At 54.1% G+C, this 17,598-nt stretch overlaps 2 protein-coding genes and 1 long non-coding RNA gene across 7 annotated transcripts in view; 2 read left to right on the top strand and 1 right to left on the bottom strand.

The window, feature by feature from the left end:
• SLC43A2 (solute carrier family 43 member 2) overlaps positions 1-3,721 on the top strand; it is a 38,292-nt gene extending 34,571 nt beyond the window's left edge. For 4 of the 5 annotated variants that reach the window (XM_040455484.1, XM_040455480.1, XM_040455481.1 and 1 more), the window contains 2 exons: positions 1,010-1,133; positions 1,635-3,721. In XM_040455484.1, the coding sequence (XP_040311418.1) occupies positions 1,010-1,133; positions 1,635-1,796 (286 nt within the window). In that variant the 3' untranslated portion in view covers positions 1,797-3,721. The remainder of the gene's footprint in view (positions 1-1,009; positions 1,134-1,634) is intronic. The other variant, XM_040455482.1, reaches the window with a different exon arrangement.
• Positions 2,899-17,598, bottom strand: part of LOC121017307 (uncharacterized) — an 18,925-nt gene continuing 4,225 nt past the window's right edge. The window contains exons 3-4 of the long non-coding RNA XR_005784716.1: positions 16,428-16,434; positions 2,899-3,001 (exon numbers count right to left, since the gene is read on the bottom strand). This is a non-coding gene — a long non-coding RNA (uncharacterized LOC121017307). The remainder of the gene's footprint in view (positions 3,002-16,427; positions 16,435-17,598) is intronic.
• The window catches only part of PITPNA (phosphatidylinositol transfer protein alpha), a 40,503-nt gene continuing 36,825 nt past the window's right edge, over positions 13,921-17,598 (top strand). Inside the window, exon 1 of the mRNA XM_040455489.1 lies at positions 13,921-14,156. Within this exon, the coding sequence (XP_040311423.1) occupies positions 14,137-14,156 (20 nt within the window). The 5' untranslated portion in view covers positions 13,921-14,136. The remainder of the gene's footprint in view (positions 14,157-17,598) is intronic.

Below are 17,598 nucleotides of genomic sequence, written 5' to 3'. Positions count from 1 at the left end.
GATGGCTGCTCAGCTGAGCCCCGGGACTGCCCCTGGTTGTTCACGGGAAGGACAGGGGAGAGCTCTGGCTGCCCAGAACTACAGGGCCTTCCACAGGGGCAATGACATGGATAACTGAGCCCACAATGTGTCAGACTGTTCTCACCCAGAGTCTCAAAGGGCCTGGTTCTGCCACTGGCCTTTTTGGGCCTTGGCTAAAATGAAACCTGCCTCCTTTTCCAAGAGGCCACACATCCAGAAGGAACCACAGTTGTTTTTCCCCCTTGGGCTGGGGCTTGGCTCAAAAATGGAACTCCGTGGGGGCGCCTGGCTGGCTCAGTCAGTAGAGGATGTGACTCTTGGTCTTGAGGTTCTGAGTTTGAGCCCCATATTGGGTGTAGAGATTAATTAAAAATAAAATCTTAAAAAAAAAAAAAAAAAAAAGGAACTCAAACACTGTCTCCTGTTTATCTCTGACCAAAGACTAGCCTGTTCCTCGCTGGGAGCCCCTTCTCACCTCCGGGGCCACAAAACCTGACATTTCGCTGAGATTTTCTCTCCCCTCCCATCAGCATCCCACGGGGGTCATTCCAGGTCTGCCTGTCGTCCCCCACTCCACCCGATGCCAGGAGGAAGTTGCTGCTGCCCTGGCAGAGTCTGAGAGTCCACCAAGAGTGTGATGCCGAGTTTCCGTGATTACACAATGCTCTTCTGGATGAGGGCGTAGCGGAGCCAGGGCCAGCCTCCAACCTGCTCCCTGGGCCTATTTGCCAAGCCGCAGAGTCCTGCTGGCACCACTTTCCTCTGAGCTCGTCCAGACACCCATGGACCTGGGGCACGCCTGGGTGGAGTGGGGTCCTCCCCAGAATCGGGGGTCTCACGCCAGTCTGAAAGAGAAATTCACAGTCACAGGACTGCTTGGCAGAAACTAATCCGAGGCAGGCACACCTGGGGCCAAGTTGAGGCCGAGGAGCATTGGGAAAGCCTGAGAGTGGCACCTGTGGTGACAGGTCCCCTGTCTTCCCGGCAGGTACCCCTCCACCCAGTTTGGCAGCCTCACAGGACTGCAGTCGCTGGTCAGTGCACTCTTCGCTCTCCTGCAGCAGCCCCTGTTTCTGGCCATGATGGGTCCCCTCCAAGGAGACCCTCTATGGGTAAGAAGGGTGTGGGGCAGTGGGGTATGGGCATCTGCCCACTCAGAGCTGGGAGGCATTGCTCAGGAGCTTCCAGGGCCCCAAGGAGAGGCAGTTTGGAACTTCGGTTAGGATGAACTCAGGGTCCCTCTGTGAGCGGTGGCTATGTAGGAGAAGAAGAGTATCCTTTCTGGACCTGATTTTGGGGTAGCCCTCCTGCTGAGGGTTGGCATTTTTCACCAGGTACTGTGAACGTGCCCCACTCCTGGCCCCACCCCTGGATATTCACAACTGGAGGTCAGAGGTGGAGGGCCCAGTCCCCGAGGGCTTCTCAGCTGGGAATCCTGATCCTGGAATGTGGAGCCACGGGCCCTGGGCCCTTCGTCCAGTTTCAGCTTTTCCTTTCCCTTCCTGTGACCTCCCCTCGTCCAAACCTGAGTGTGGGGAAGGCTCTGCAAAGACCACAGCTCCTGCCCGGCCCCCTGCCTCATGTGACGGCAGCTCTCATTTCTGCTTCTCCAGGTGAATGTGGGGCTGCTTGCCCTGAGCATGCTGGGGTTCTGCCTCCCCCTCTACCTCGTCTGCTACCGGCGCCAGCTGGAGAGGCAGCTACAGCAGAAGAGGGAGGATGACAAGCTTTTCCTCAAGCTGAACGGCTCCTCCAACCCAGAGGCTTTCGTGTAGCGCTCGCCGCCTCGGAACTGTGGCCTCCTGCCCTTGCTTCAGTGACTCACCGGTGTCCTTCTCCCCATCCCAGAGGACCTCCGTGCACCCTCAGGATCCTCTCCTTCGCCATTTTGGAGTCCACGCTCCCTCCCAGGGCCCTGGTCCTGCCTTGGAGCTCTGCAGCGCTAGGACGGACGGGAGAGGGCCCGGATGTGCGATGTTCCTACTGCTGGAAGCAAGGGCTGGCCTGGGCTTTGCTCTGCCACTGTCGAGGGGCCCCGGAGCCTTGAGGCACAATGGTGCCTGCAGGAGGAGCAAGGAGGACCTCCAGCAGGCAGGCTCTCTCTCCCTTAAGTGTCTGGATTCTGCCTCTCGCCAAAGCAGAGGGGTCTGCCACCTACTGCCTGCCACCTGCCCCTCAGCTGCATGCCCACTGGCCACACCTGCCCAAGGACAAAGGCTTGCACTGTCTGCGCGCCCTCGCCTGGCCCCTCAACCTCCTCCCTGGCCAGTCTGAGGCTGCCTGAGGAAGGAAGGACCCGCTTCCTGTTGTTGGTGCTAACTCCTTTGTAATTCCAGCCCCCTGTGGCCTGTCCGTGACCTGTCCTCCTGTTATAGGCCTGTGGAGAAGCCCCCCTGGCTTAAAGCCTGGGGAGGGGACGGAGGGCTGGATAGTCATGCACGGCTAGGAGCCAAGGACAAGGCTGCTTAGCAGTCCCTCACCTCCTCCCTCAGGGCAGGGAGCAAGTTTCCACTGCCACCCTTCATCCAGTCTGTGACCCGAAGGGAATTAAAACAGCACCAACAGGGCACCCCCTACACACACAGCTGTTTTTATGGGGGTGGAAGCCAGGCTGCTGCTGACAGATGAGGAGGTCCAGGCCTGGCCGGGGAGATGGACGGTGAGGGGCCTAAGTGTGTGTGTGTGTGTGTGTGTGTGTGTGTGTACATGTGTAAGTGGGATGTGTGACCCTGTGATACGTGTGAGGGATGTGTGTGGTGGGGTGATGGTAAGGTGTGGGCTCTGGGTGTCTGCCCTCATCTTCCTGGGGCCACCCAGGAGCCAGCCAGGCCTGCCACAGGCCCAGGGTCCTGGAGGCAGCCTCACTCTGGGCCTGGAGCTGGTCTGAGGCCGTGGGGCCACAGCGCCCCCTGCCGGCAGACTCCTCCAGGGCCCTGGAGCTGTTTACGGGAAGAGGCCGCCCTTCCTCTGCCAGGCGGGCCTGGCTTTCCAGCCCCCCACCTGACTGCCTCCAGAAATGTGTCTGAGACTTCCTGGGAGTGCTCAGCAGGGTGGGTTGATTTTTAGGTTTCTACTTTTGGGTTTTTTCTTTTAAGTTTTATCAGACTCCTTTTTATAAAGCAATAAATCCATTTTCCTCCTGGTAAGGGACGCCCCTGCTAAGCATTTCAGTTAATGGCTACACGTGCCTGTTTTGAGCTTGAGGAGAAAAGGCAAGACAAGATTTCTTGCCACTGAGCAGCTCCAGTCCTACCCAGCCAGCCACTCCCCATCTCTCTGGGTGATTGCCATCTTAGAAGCTACAGTGGGGCCAGGAAGAGACCTTACTCCCCACCCCACCCCCAAACAAACTGCACTTGTACAGACATCTTAGAAGTGTGGGCCAGACTGCCTCTGCTGTTTATCCGAGCCAAACAGCGAGTCCTGATCCCTTCCATCCCCGACTCAGATTTCTTATTCCTGGATCCTCTGCCCTGAGGGTTCCTCCTGAGCTCAGGACACAAGGTGACCCAGGAGAACCTCAGGCTCAAAGAGACAGAAGCAGAAAGTGGTGAGGGAAACTGGTGGGGAACAGTAAAGGACAGACCCAGGCCCAAATTCGAGTCCTGCATTAACGGTCGAGCACCTTGAACACACCTAATTTTCCTAGATTTCAGTCCACTCAAACATTAAAAAACAAGATATTTGTTTGAAACAATTATTTTTACTGTTCTTAAAGTTTATTTTTGGAAGAGAGCAAGCGAGCAAGCCGGGAGGGGCAGAGGGAGAGAGGATCCCAAGCAGGCTGTGTGTTGTGGGCGCAGAGCCCAACTCAGCGCTGCATCCTACAAACCATAAGATCGTGACCTGAGACAAAACCCAGAGTCGGACGCTTAACTGACTGAGCCACCCAGGCGCCCCTAAAACAAATAGTTTTAAAAAGGAGAGAGAACCAGATCAACATTTTCCAAACCGTTCTTCAGAACACTAGTTCTGTGAGATGTTAATTATTCAAAAAAAAAAAAAACTTTCCTGGTCAGGGGCACATGGCTGGCTCAGTCAGTAGAGCACGTGACTCTTGATGTTGGGGTTGTGAGTTCAAGCCCCATGTTGGGCACAGAGCTTTCTTTTAAAAATAAATAAATGGTCAAATTTGGGAAATGCAGAGTTAAAGTCAGGCAGGTGTTGTACTTTTGTCATGTTCATGGACCTGTGGCTTCCAAGGCCAGGTGGGGTATGGTGTTAGCAGTCAGAGCCGTCCTCCACGGATGGTCCAATGACCACCGGCAGCAGGAACTCCTCGGGTGCTTGTTAAAAAGGTCGACGCCAGGTGTCGCCTCTGGCCCGGAGAATTGACAATCTACATTTTGCTAAGCCCCACCTGGTGATTCTGGGGCACCCAAATTTCAAGACCTAGGGACACAGAGGAGTACAATTTGGGGAGATGGCTAATTAGCAAGGGCCCTGCCGTATTGAGGTTGTACAGACAGGGCCCGTGTCATCCCCAGCAGCACCCAGGCCCGGCCAAAGGGAGCTGCTGCCTATCTCTCCCAACCCACCTGCAGGACATGGGCACTTTGTGAGAAGAAGCAGGCATTGAGAAACTAGCGGGCAGGGTGGAAAAGAGTCCAAGGCCAACAGTGCATGGAGCAGTACCAGATGGGTCGGGTAACTGCGCCCCCACCCCCTTGTCGGGGGCCAGTCATTCTGCTCTGACAGTACGGAGTTGATGGGTTACATATTTTCCTGTTATCATCCTTGAATCATAATAACCCAGGAGTTAGATACTATCCCTATTTTATAGCTGGAAAACTCGAGGCCCAGGGGTGGAGTAACATGCTTAAGGTTAGAGCCAGGACTCCTGAAGTCATTAGAGCATCCAAGGCCCTCTAGGCCAGGACATTCCATTTGGAGCATCAGCCCCAGGGCCCACTGGGCCTTGGGAGCAGGGCAGCAACAGCCCAGGGAGAGGAAGCAAAAAGCCAGGCATGGTCTCCATTTCCTGGAGCCAAGAGCTTCCTCAGAGCCTGGATTGAGCTCTACTTAGTAGAGTCATCTTAGCCCTGGAGACTGATGGGTACAAGGGGGACCAAATCTCTGGTCACCCCCACCCTGAGAAGAGTGCCCTGGGGTGGGAAAGGGACCACGAGCTGGTCAAAGGCAGTGGACACCAAGTGGCCACAGCCCTCTGGTCTCGTCCCACCCCCCCAGCCTCCAGGCTCCTCGTGGGAAGGAGCAGGAAGTGATGCCTGGTCCTGCGCTTTTGGTCGGAGAGAGGAAGGGGGCTGGGCCATCCTCAGGAACATTGCCAGGGGTCTCCTCCTGTCTAGTCTTCCTGGACTCCTGTCTGGGAGTCTAGTCATTCCTTTGTGGTTGGCTTCCTGCAAACGCTGCTGGGGAAAGTTCCAACCCTTCTAAATCCCACAGTTAGGGTTGCAGGCCCCTGTGGGTTCCTTTTGGTTTTGCTCCATCTCCTTTCCCTCTTGTATCCAGAATCGGCGTGGTCAAAGGAACTTCTGCTCAAGCGCCCATCGTCATGGCCCCTGGGCTATGCAGTCTGAGGGGGGCATCACTCTGCCCTGGGCCCCAAGGACACTGAAAATGGGGACACACCTGGTATTGGGGGTATATGTGCAGGACTGCCCCAGGCAGCAGCACATTCAGCTCCGTGGAGTTGTTGATGCACTTGCATCAGCCTGTGTGAGTCTGAGCAGACACGTAAGGTGGGGGTGTGGGGACGAGTGGTTGGCACTCTGTGGTCAGGAGCTCCTGTCAGAGAGCTCTGAGAAGTCTTCTCGACAGGATCGGGCTTCAGAGGCTGTTTAAACACCAGCTTCCCTCTTCTCTGAAGGAGAATATGATGGCTCCTCACAGGCTCTTGGGGTGGTGGGGCGCCTTACCTGTTCCAATTGCCAGGGGACCAGCTCAAGGGTGATAGCCCATTTTTCCCAAAACGGTATAGGTCGTGGGGTTGTGAGGATTAGGAGCCCAGGACACCCAAAGTGAAAGAATTGGTTTTGCCCCCAGGGTTGGGGGCAAGGTCAGGGTGAACAGGTAGGCTCTGTGAGGCTCTTTCCACGCATTTCCTAACTCACTCAAGCCCTGGGGTGAGGACACAGTGTCAAGAAGGAGGTGTGGCATCCTCCACGTGGGTAGCCTGCCACAGCGCCAGCCTCTCCCTGCCAGCAGGGGGCCACCACCTGTGCCCCTGGGTCTCTGCAGACAGCACGTTCACCTTTGAAGTCAGTCATTCTCAGCCTCCTGGGTGGATCCGAGACTGAACCCGGGCCCCTGGCAGCTCCCAGCCTCTTGACCCATCCCAGATAAGGCTCCATCTTCCCATGCAGGAGGCAGTGAGAGGAGGAGCAGAGGTTAGAGGCCCCACGGCATATACTGTCTCTGTGGCCTTAGGCAAGTCTTGAGCCTCAGTTTCCTTACCTGTAAAATGGAGGTGATCCCCTCACTGGGAGGTAGGTGGACATGGGCATAAAGCACATGTACAGTGGTATACTGCGGATAGCACAGGGAACAAAGACCGTCCCCACCCTAACCCCATCCATACAACGGGACATCTACCTGAGGCAACTCTGACCGGAACAGACTTGTGGCCAACTAAAGGAAGTGAGGTCCGTTTCCGCTGACCTGTATCCCTCTCAGAACCCCTCTCGAAGCGAAAGCCTTAAGAAGTTGTCCCTTTGTTCATCTTGTTTATTGTTATTTTTCGTTTATTTCTCACATTTTAGTAAGTGACTTGGCCCCAAAGCGTCTCAAGATAATTTCTAAGTGGTGGGTGTTCAGGCGCCCCGACAGTTCATGCTAAGCGGGGTGACTCGGGTCACTGCATGTAGGTGGCACCTCCGTACCACCTCCTGCACAACTGCTTGGCTGTGCCTCAGTGTGTGCGTGTGTGCACGTGTGAGTTGAGATGTGCTCAGGCACATCGGGCACGTCAGGTGTGAACGCGTTTTGAGGAGCGTGTAGGAGCTTGTCTGTGTGCTGGAGAAGAGGGAGAGGGTCTTGCCTCGATGAATCCCTTTCCATGGCTGGGAAGGCCTAGGTCCTGAGTGGTGCCTGAAGGGTTCATCGGTTCCCTGTGTCAACCAGGGTCAATAGTGACACCGCTCCTCAGTAACTGACCCTGACTCCCGGCCCTATTGCTGTTTCTGGCACCTGGCTTACTTCCTGGCACACAGTAAGCACTCAATAAATGTATGCTGAGAATGACTAACAACTACTTCCTCCTCTGCTCCTGTGTCTCTTCCTAAGTCCCCCATCTTTCTGCCCCTTACCTTTTGCTCAGATTCTGTGTCACTTGTCTGACGTGTGCTCCCTGACCCCCACCCCTTCCCTATGGTGCCCTTGCCATGGCCCAGCTTTGCTGGCTTGGCCTTCTGCGTGGCCATTTCAAGAGGTGGGGGAGGGACAGAGTGAGGGGCCTCTTGGGTGGGAAGACCAAGGCTTCTGGTGAATTCTGGTTCTAAAGGGAGCTCATCCTCGTCTCTCTTCTTTCGTACTAAGGTGGTGGTCATGGGCATGAGTGCTCCTTCTAAGATTTCCCACCATGCTGGCTGCCCTCCTGCCAGGGCCCTGGGCAGTGGCAGTGAGAGAGAGAGAGAGAGAGAGAGAGAGAGAGAGAGCGCGCCACTGGGCCTCTCCGGAGAAGCCACAAGGAGAATCCCATCCCAGGGAGGGAAGGGATGGCCTGGCCCCTCACCCTAATTGTGTGGAGGAGGCTTGAGGCCCAGGGGAGGGATGTGCATGGCCTCAGGGGCCAGCTGGGGAAAGGATGAGACGGAATATTACCTGGGTATGTGTGGGAGCTCCTACCTGTCAGGATTGCAAATTCAAAAGCTAAGGCTCTGACACATCCCTTTGCTACCTTTCCTTTTCCCATGTTTGACTGAGAAAGCACAGAGAAATATTTCTCTAACGTAAATAGAGCCACAGCATACGGTCTCTGGTAATGCAGGCGTTGTTAGACTTTGACCTCCATGCCAGGGACACAGGAGGACTTGTGGGGGGGGGGGTACTGTGGGGACGTGGAGGCCACAGCCTCCATCTAAGGGGCAGCCTTGACCCCACTCTATCGTGGCCACGTGGGAATGAGCCTAGTATTGTCTGTCAGATCTTCTGAGTTTTTTGAGGAGAAGCTGAAAATCCTAAATTTTATTATTTTTTAAAAAATTATCTTTCTCGGGGCACCTGGGTGGCTCAGTGAGGTGAGCGTCCGACTCTTGATTTTGGCCACGTCACGATCCCAGGGTCATGGGATCGAGCCCAGCGTCAGGCCCTGCCCTGAGTGTGGAGCCTGCTTGGGATTCTCTCTTCCTCTGCCCCTCTCCCCCCACTTGTGCTCTCTCTCTCAAATAAAAATTAAAAAAAAATTTTTTTTAATTCCCATTTTCAATTGTCGGCTCAAAACAATTTTTAAAAACTCTCATGGCTGCTCAAATAGCTTTCCACTGTATGCAGACCAAACACACCAGAGGTAAGGAGAGAGGAGAATGTGCAGAGCCTCCTTGCCTCTTTCGGGTGCCCCAAACAACTGCTTGTCTATTTCCTTGGCTCCAGCAGGTGACACGTTTGTCTTGCATCAGATTGTGGCCCTATCTGGCCTGGGACCTTTTCATTTTTCCCTTTGTCTCCCCCAAGCCTGGTGTATAATGAATGCTGTGGAGGGAGCAAGTGGGTTAAACACTCTAGTCTGGCTTCTAGAGGGGCCGAGTCTCCATTCAGGGACAGGGAATTGTCAGGCAAAGTGCAGGGCAGAAGCAGCCCGCCCTTACTGGCTGAGTGCCTGCCCGTGGCCTGGACTGGCCGACACCCTCCTCCTCCCAGTGGGTCCAGCCCAGCAGCCAGGGTCACGCCTTTGTCTGTTTTCTTGTCCGGTGTCTGTCTCTCCGCTAGAATGAATGCCTCTTGAAAGCTGCCCCATGCTCTGTCCTGGTCACTGCAATACTTCCAGGGCCCAGAATGGTGCCCGGCAAGGAACAGCTGCTCAATAAATATTTGGAAGATGAAATTTGAAAATGGAGAGAGACAGACAGAAATGAACTGAAAAGGGGCTGACACACACTAAGAAAGGGGAAGAGCATGCCCTCTCCAGCCAGGAAGGGACACAGCAGAAGACGGAAACAGTGAAACACAGTCTCCTCGAGATACCCAGAGGTGGGTTCCAGGTATGGCTGTGGCCCAAGCAGTCACAGGGCCGGCCAGCCAGGAGGACCTGGGCGGGGGTCGGAGCTTTGAGATACACAGACATGAGGACGAAGGCAGGAGGAAGTCCAAGGTGGAGCGAACAGCACACAGGCCGGGGCAGGAGACCGCTGGGAAGAGAAGATGGCAAAAACGCTGGCTGAAGGTCATCACCCAGACAGAGCAGTGTGACAAAGACTGAAACCAGAGGGCTGGGGAGAGGCAGAGAGAGGTCTGAAGAGGACAGGCAGGAGGAGAAGTGAAGAGAGACAGAGAGAGGAAAGACAGAGACAGAAAGATACAGAGAAACAGAGGGCAGAGAGAGACAGAAGAGAGAGGGAGACAAAGGTACAGAGAGATACAGAGACAGAGAGAGATACAAAGAGACAGGAGAGACAGAATTGGTGAGGGAGTATGGGAGGGAGAGAAGACAGAAATTCTGGTGCAGATAGAGATGGAAAGAGGGAGAGAAACAAAGAGACATGATAGGAGGTCACTGTGACACTCAAGATTTTAAGCCTGGAGCCTGGAGAAGTAGTTTTTTAAATTATTTTTCATTTTCTTATTTGAGAGAGAGATGGGGGGGGGGGGGGGATGCAGAGGGAGAGAGAAAGAGAATCCCAAGCAGGCTTCACACTCATCGTGGAGTCTGACGCGGGGCTCGAACTCCTGAACTGTGAGATCGTAACCTGAGCCGAAACCAAGAGTGGGATGCCCAACCCACTGAGCCACCCAGATGCCATCGGAGAGGTAGATTTAAGGGGCGGTGGCGTCCATCCCTCTTTCCTCACAACACCCCTTCCCCAATAATGATGATATGGAAATGTGCCATGCACTGCACAAGATGGCCTCAAGGACACTGCCTCGTCTCCTGATTCCTAGCAGGCAGGCACAATCATTGCCCAGTTTTACAACTGAGGAAGCTGAGGCACAGAGAGGTTAAGTACCTTGCCCAAGTTCATACAGGCGGAAGGACTGGAAAGCATGGGGCACCGGGGGGTCTGCTCCCACAGTGGGGCTGAGGACTCCCAGGGGGCCAAGCTAGAAAGTGCTGTGGCACCCGCATGTGAGGGCTAACTCTTAAACACACCCGAAGCAGAGCTTGCTAGAGTGGAAGATGTAAGAAACATCACAAAGCTAAAATATGGGGGAAATGCAGACCTTGTTCAGACACTGAACTTATCTAAAAGCAACTGCAAAATATTTTTTAGATAATAAGAGAAATCTGAATATGAACTGGGTAGGAGATAATATCAAGGAATGATTAATTTGGGGGTGCCTGGCTGGCTCAGTTGGTAGAGCATGTGACTCTTGATCTCAGGGTCATGAGTTCAAGCCCCACGTTGGGGGTCGATATTACTTAAAAAAAAAAAAAAAAAAAAAAGAGGAGCATCTAGGAGGCTCAGTTGGTTGAGCATCTGACTCTTGACTTTGGCTCAGGTCATGATCCCAGGGTCACGGGATCAAGCCCCGTGTCAGGCTCCAGGCTGAACATGGAGCCTGCTTAAAGATTCTCTCTCTCTTTCTCTCTGGCCCTCTCTCCCACTCATGCTATCTCTTTTTCTCTCTCTCAAAGGAAATAAATAAACATTAAAAAAAAAAGAAATTGTTGGGGCGTCTTGGTGGTTCAGTCAGTTAAGCATCCACCTCGGCTCAGGTCATGATCTCAAGGTTCATAAGTTCCAGCCCCACATAGGGCTCTGTGCCGACAGCTCAGAGCCTGATGCCTGCTTCAGATTCTGTGTCTCCGTCTCTCTCTGCCCCTCCCCTGCTCATGGTCTGTCTGTCTCTCTCTCTCTCAAAAATAAATAAACATTTAAAAAAAAGAAATTATTAATTTTTTAAGTATGACAATGGCATGGGTTTTCGAGAAAATATTCCTATTCCTAGAATGCATACCAAAACATAGAGGGGTGAGGTGGTATGATGTCTGAGATCTGCTTTAAAATGTTTCAGAAAAGGGGCAACTGGGTGGCTTAGTTTGTTAAGCGTCTGACTTCAGCTCAGGTTGTGATCTCACGGTTTGTGAGTTTAGTTCGAGCCCCGCATCAGGCTCTGTGCTGACAGTGCAGAGCCTGCTTCGGATCCTCTGTCCCCTCCTTCCCCTCTGCTCCTCCCCCGCTCACGTGCGTGTGCGATCTCTCTAAAAAATACGTAAACATTTAAAATAAAATGTTCCAGAAAAGAGATAAAGCATGAGCGGCAAAATCTCTCTAACCGTTGGATCTGGGTGACAAGGACCGGGGGTTCCTTAAGGCCCTGGGTGGCTGGTCCCTGTCCCCGGAACAGAGATACAGTTCTCTAGCTTGGCACTCAGTCCCACCTGTGTGCCCACGCAGAACACGCTCGAATGCTAACCAGAGGCCCTCGTAGCATTCTGCCTCTGCACCTTTGCATGTCACAGTTTCCCTCTGGAGATGCCATTTCCTCTTCCAATGTGACTCAAGTGCCTGTTGTCCCAGGATGCTTCCCACGCCTCTGCAGCCGAGAGAGGCCTCTCCTTGGACCTGTTCTTTGTGTCACACATGTTCCCCTTTGTCACAAGCTACCTTGTGTCACGAGTTACAGTTCTCCAAAACTGCAAGTCCTCCTCCCTGTGAGCGACTCAAGAGCAGGGGCTCTTTCTCAGGCATTTCGATTATTGTTTTGCTTCTTACTTTCCCCAGAGCCCAGCACAGCCCTCCAAGCCCCTTTGTCTCAGCTTTTGTTAACTAAGAGTCTGCTTAGCAATAATTCCTCTCATCATGGAGGGCTCAGTGTAAACCTCGCCTCCTCTAAGCGCCTTTCCTGACCACCCCATTAATGTCACCTGCCACTGCCCACAGTCACCATGTTCAGCCTCTCCGGAACATTTATCACTACTTGAAGTTATTTCTGTGTTTGTTTATACTCCACTCCCTCACTCTGAACAAGGGAAGGTCCTGGTTTTTCTAGGTCACCCCCCGTGTCCCAAGTGCTGAGAAAAAGGCCCAGGACAGGGCCAGGAGCTCAATCAGTATTTACTGAGTGAATTCACTAGTTGTCCCAACTAGACTTCAGGCTCCCAGAGGGCATGGTTCGGTTACTTTCTGGAGAGAACTAGCACATGGCGATTGTTAAACAACTATTCCCTGCTATTATGTAGGAGAAAAAGCCCTCTACTGAAGGGTCAGGGGATCAGGGTCCAGTTCAACTTGGACTTTGGGTGGTAATATTTCTTCTCTTGGCCTTCCTTCAAGGGGCTTGGATTTCTGGGGCAATCCACACACCTACTTTAGGATTTGATGAACGAGTGGCCAACATGGGCAATACTCAGAGCTGTCCTGGGGTACGAGTCATGGCTTGACAGCAATATGCCACCTACTCCACCCTCCCTTCCCAAACCCGTACAGTGGCAGCCCACCCACCATCACCTGGCTGTCCCTCAAGTCCAACCGTGGAGTCATTATCTTCTGCTGTGCAAATCTACCTTTCTGGTATTCTTCTGAAGACAGTACTGCCCACCCAGGCTCCCAGGCCAGAAACCTGGGTGGTTTTCTTCCTTTCTCCCTCAGCCAATTAGTCAACAAGCCTTGCTGATATTACCTCTTGAGCTGCTTCCCTCCACTGCCCTTTCCCATCACTGTCATCTTCACCTGGACTTCTGCAGAGGCCTCCTTACTGGTCACCCTGCCTCTGCTCTGGCCCCCGCCATCCCCTTTCCACCCACCGCTCAGAGTGAGCCTCCAAACACCAAACCTGCTTAAAACCCCTAGAAGACCCCAGCCCCCTTAGGATGAACTCCAAACAACTTATTATCACCTGTCAGGAACTGCATTATCTGCCCCCAACCCTCTCCGCACTCTGCCTGGTAAACCCTCCCTTTCCAAGCTCTCTGCAGACCTCAGCTTAGAACTTCCTCTTCCAGGGAGTGCCTGGTTGGCTCATTCCATAGAGCATGTGCCTCTTGATCTCAGGGTCGTGAGTTTGAGCCCCACGTTGGGTGTGGGGATTCCTTTATAAAACAAAATCTTAAAAACAAAGTGAAAAAAATCAAACAAACCCTCTTCTTCCAGGAAAATTTTGAGGACTATACCTCCAGTGTAATCCCATCAAGCTTGTGTTTCACTATTCACGGGCCTTTTCTCATTTCTGCTCGGTTCATTCTCTCAAAAAAAGCACAGGTTTTGGTACACAGCAGGTACTCTGCAAACACTTATTGGATGAATGACATCACACTAAGACTCTTAGGTGAAAATCTCCATCACATGCTCTCTATGGACTTGAACAAGTCATTCATTCACTTTTGAGCAATTCCTTTAGCCTCTGCCTCCTCCTCCTCCTCACCTGTAAATGCGGACAGTAATGGTAACTTTTTCCGGTAGAGTTGTTGTGAGGAGTCAAGCACTTAGAACAGCAGTTGCACGTAAATTTGGCTATTTTTAATATTTTCTTGGCACAACTGTTTCCTTGATCTCAACCCACCCCGCTGAGGGGGGCCAAACGTACAGGTGCAAAACAGTCACACCTAGGTCCCCACGCGACACCTTGATGTCCGCTTCGCCTACTGCCCTGGGCGGGCGGCGGGGAGTTCTTGACCCCCGCTGGGGGCCCACCAGGGAAGAGGACGCAGACGCCACGGCCCACTTAAGGATGGAGGGGGCGGGCCCGAGAAGGCTCCGCCTTCGCGCTGAGGTCAGCGCGCACCGCTGCGTGTGACGCTCTGGTTGCCGCAGAGACGCCCCGCCCCCGCGCGGCGCTGCGGAACCGGAGCTCCGGGCGGCGTCGGCAGCGGCGCGGGAGGCGGCAAGGCCGGGGCGGCAGAAGCCGGCGCGGCGACCGCAGCGAGAGCGGCGGGGACGGAGCAGACCACGACGAAGGCGCGCAGGCAGCAGGGCCGGGCCGGGCCACGGGGAGAGCGGCCGCCGGGAAGCGGGCGGGAGGCCGGGCGGGCAGCGGGCAGCCGCCGAGCTGCGGAGCGACATGGTGCTGCTCAAGGAGTAGTGAGTGTCCGGCGCGCCGTGCGGAAGCGGGGAGGAAGGGAAAGTCGGGGATGACGACCAGGGAGCCTGATGGCTTGGCGGAGTGGATGCAGCGACCGGACGGGAATGGGGAGCAATGGATGGGCTCTTGGGCGGCCCAGCAGGGGCTGAGGGGACCGTGAGGGCCGGAAAGGGCCTGAGGAGGGGCCAACGGGGATAGAGAGATACGGACAGCTCCTGAGGTGGGGCCTGAGGGACAGTGAGGGCCAAATAGGCCTGAGAGAAGAGGCCAAAGGGACAATGAGGGCTGGACAGGGCCAGAGATGGGGTCAAGGGGACAGTGAGAGCCAGCAAGGCATGAGGAGGGGCTTGAGGGGATGGAGATGCGTGGTGGCCCTACAGTGGGGGCAGAGGGACGAAGGGGCCCGCCAGAACTACAGGAGTGGCCGCGGGGACTGGCGGGAGAAGGAGGAGTAGGCTTCAGGGGCTGAGGAACAGTTAAGACAGCTTCAGGAATGGAGCTGAGATGGTGGAGAGGAGCGTGAGGGGGACCTGGAGTATGAGGAGTGGCCGCCTTAGGTAGGCATGGGGAGGATTGTAAGGAAGTGCACACAGGGAAAGGTGCAGGGAGTTAGGGCCAGGCTTGGGTGACAGAGGAAGGGTCTAAGAAGATTGCAGAGGGCACTGGTGGCGTGACATGGTGCCTAAGTGGTAGGTGCAGGGAAAGAAGCTTAGGATGTTTGCTTGGGACTTGGGGGACACTTGGGGAAGGCATCCAGAAAATATTGGGGAGGAGCTGGTTTGTGGGAGTTATAGTGCTGGAGAGGGCTGGGATGTTACCAGGGTAGAGGACAGTTTGGAGAGGGAGTAGGTTTGTGAATGTATGTAATAAATAAACGTATTGCAGTAGGGGTTAGGGGGCAGGGGCAGCCTGTCTCTAGGGCAATCTCAGTCTTGGTGCAAAGAGGGAAATTGCTTTGAGAAATTAAGGAGGTTCCCATAAAGCCATTACCTGAGGAAAGACAGTGAAGGGTGAGGGAGTTCTCGACTAGTGACTGGGGTGGAAAACTAGTGACTTCTGGTAGGTGTTGCAGGCAGAAGGCTTGCTCCTGAAATCCAGGGGATTGGATGACAGGTGGGGATGTGTAGATGGCTAAATCTTTCAAACACTAGATGACCCATCACTGAAGCTCATGGTTCCAAGTAAACATTTCAGGACTTCCTCCCTGCCCCCAAAGAGGAGAGATTGAATGCGTGTGTGCAGAATTTACAGTGAAACTGTGCTTCCCTGGAGAAGAGGGTGGGTGGGCAGCATTGGGTCAGAAGCCCAGGAAATCCAGAAGGGGGAGATGTCCCCATAGAGAGCAACTGGTGGAACTCACTTGGTAGCCAGGCAGGTGTGCGGAGGGCTGTTTCCATTCTGTCATTGAAAGCACTTTGCCCCATCCCATATGGCTTGCTCCTTGGAGGTGTTTAGGACATTTAGGACATAGTGTGGCGCTTTGGATAACAAAGGGAGCAGAGACCCAAGCTGTCGTCCCAGCTGGACACCTCATCTGAACAGCATTTTTTGGAGCCCCTCCACCTCTGGTTCTTGACATCCAGTCTGATGTTGATCCAGCCAGAGCTTGGAGCTTGGTATGGTGAGGAGGAAGAACCTTGGGATACCAATGGGAGGAGAGCATGGTGCACTTTGGCTTTTAACCTCGACCGTCCAGAAAACAGGCTTTTCCCATCCCATCCCACTCTCCTGATCTTTTTATCTCTTCCCAAGTGAATTCCAGAGTCTGTAGAAACCTGTAGTTTTGTGAAGAAGGTCAGGCAGGGAAGGGACCTTCAGAAAAGATCTGAGTGAGTTTTGAAGAAAGGGCCTTCCTCCCCAGTCTTTGTTCTTCTACCCTTGAAGCCTATCAGGGAAAGGTCCAAGGTGCCGGGGCTGCAGAGCCTGCCTGGCATCTGCGTTTCCTTCCTGCCTGACTTGTGCCCCGCGTGTGCTCCGGCGAGTGTGTGCGTCCTGGGGCAGGGGCCGAGGAGGGGGGCATCCGAGACACTTGGCCGTGGCTGCAGTGCTGCAGCTCTGGGAAGGGTGGAAGTGAAGGTCACACTGAAGTGAGCACAGCTCCAGTCTCAGCCCAGCACTGCCCCTGTGGCCCTATCCTTTGGAATTGCACCCAATTGCTGCTAAAGTGGTTTTGCTCCTGAGGAGCCAGGGAGAGACGTCCGGGTGTGCGGCTGTCACGTAAGGCAGCCTCAGAGCATCCCGTCAGGAGCTGGGGGAGACTTGGTGCCTACCCAGGGTCTGGCGGTTTCCCTGGTGATTTTTCTGACACTTCCTCTAACAGGATTCTCCTGGATTTGATTTCTGCAAATTCTTGGATGTGATTCTTACTGCTGTTCTTGCAGATAAAAGGCGTATTGTTTTCTAGGAAGTTTCTTCTGAGGGTGCAGAAATTGTGGCCTCCACGTTGGAAGTATTTTTCTGCGCTGTCGGCTTTCTCTAATGGGAGGAAGGGCATTCGCGGCAGCATCCAGTAACCTGCAGGATTTGTGTTATTTGAGTCATTCTGGAGGAGGGGGTTAGCAGGCAGTAAGCACTTGAAGCCCCTTTTGTTTTTCCTGCTCCTTTTCTGCCCCACACCTTGCCTTCAGTGTGATGTTTTTCTCGGACCCCTGTGTGCTTCTTGCTACCTGGGGGACCTTTGTGGATTTGGAAAATAGTGAGCGGACTGTTTAGCAGCCTGGAGCACAGATCCCAGTTGTCAGAAGCACTGCCTAGGAAGGAGAACATAGCAGCTCACGCTTCGCCAAGCGTGCGAGGTGCAGGAGGCTCCAGGGCGTTCCAGCTGGGGTCTGGGCACTGAGAACCTGAGCTCGGGAGCGGGCCTCGTCTGTATGAATACAACCAAGTGTTTTGGTCTCACCTCTCTGACCGCGCGGCTTTCAGCTGGGTCTCGGCTGTTGCTCTGCCACTAGCCCTCGCACCTCTGTGGAATGCTGACGGGCGTGCGACCTGGCTGGGCATGACTTGTTGGTCATGGCTTGTTGGCACCTCCCACAATCAGTGGTCGTTAAGATGGAGAAGAAGTAAAAGGAAACTGTCAATTGGGGTGCCTTTGGACAGCTTCTGGAGTTGAAGATACAAGTCGACTGTCCTCTCTTGGTGACTTTGTGATAGTAGCTTGTATTGCAATATCCAGCCTCAGAGCAGAGTTGGTTGGTGTGTGCTCTTGGGGTGATTAAGCTTTGAAGGAGCTTGGTCCCTTCCTAGCTTCCTACCTTGAGGGCCATCGTCAGGACATTGGGCCCGTAGAGATGAAATCCCCAGGGCCCGAGTCTTCAGGTCTGACTCCTCATCTTGGCTTCAGAGTTTGCCGGGTGGGGGGGGGGGGGGCCCGTTTTTTTGGGGGAGAAATCAGGGGGGGGAAGGGGGAGGAGAAGACAGCTCCAAATGTGAGTCAGAGGC

The sequence above is a fragment of the Herpailurus yagouaroundi genome, unplaced genomic scaffold, assembly GCF_014898765.1.
Source record: "Herpailurus yagouaroundi ecotype Mexico unplaced genomic scaffold, PumYag 215, whole genome shotgun sequence".
NCBI classification, from domain to species: domain Eukaryota; kingdom Metazoa; phylum Chordata; class Mammalia; order Carnivora; family Felidae; genus Herpailurus; species Herpailurus yagouaroundi.
Note: the sequence above shows the minus strand (reverse complement) of the source record. Positions and strands in the feature narration are given on the sequence as shown.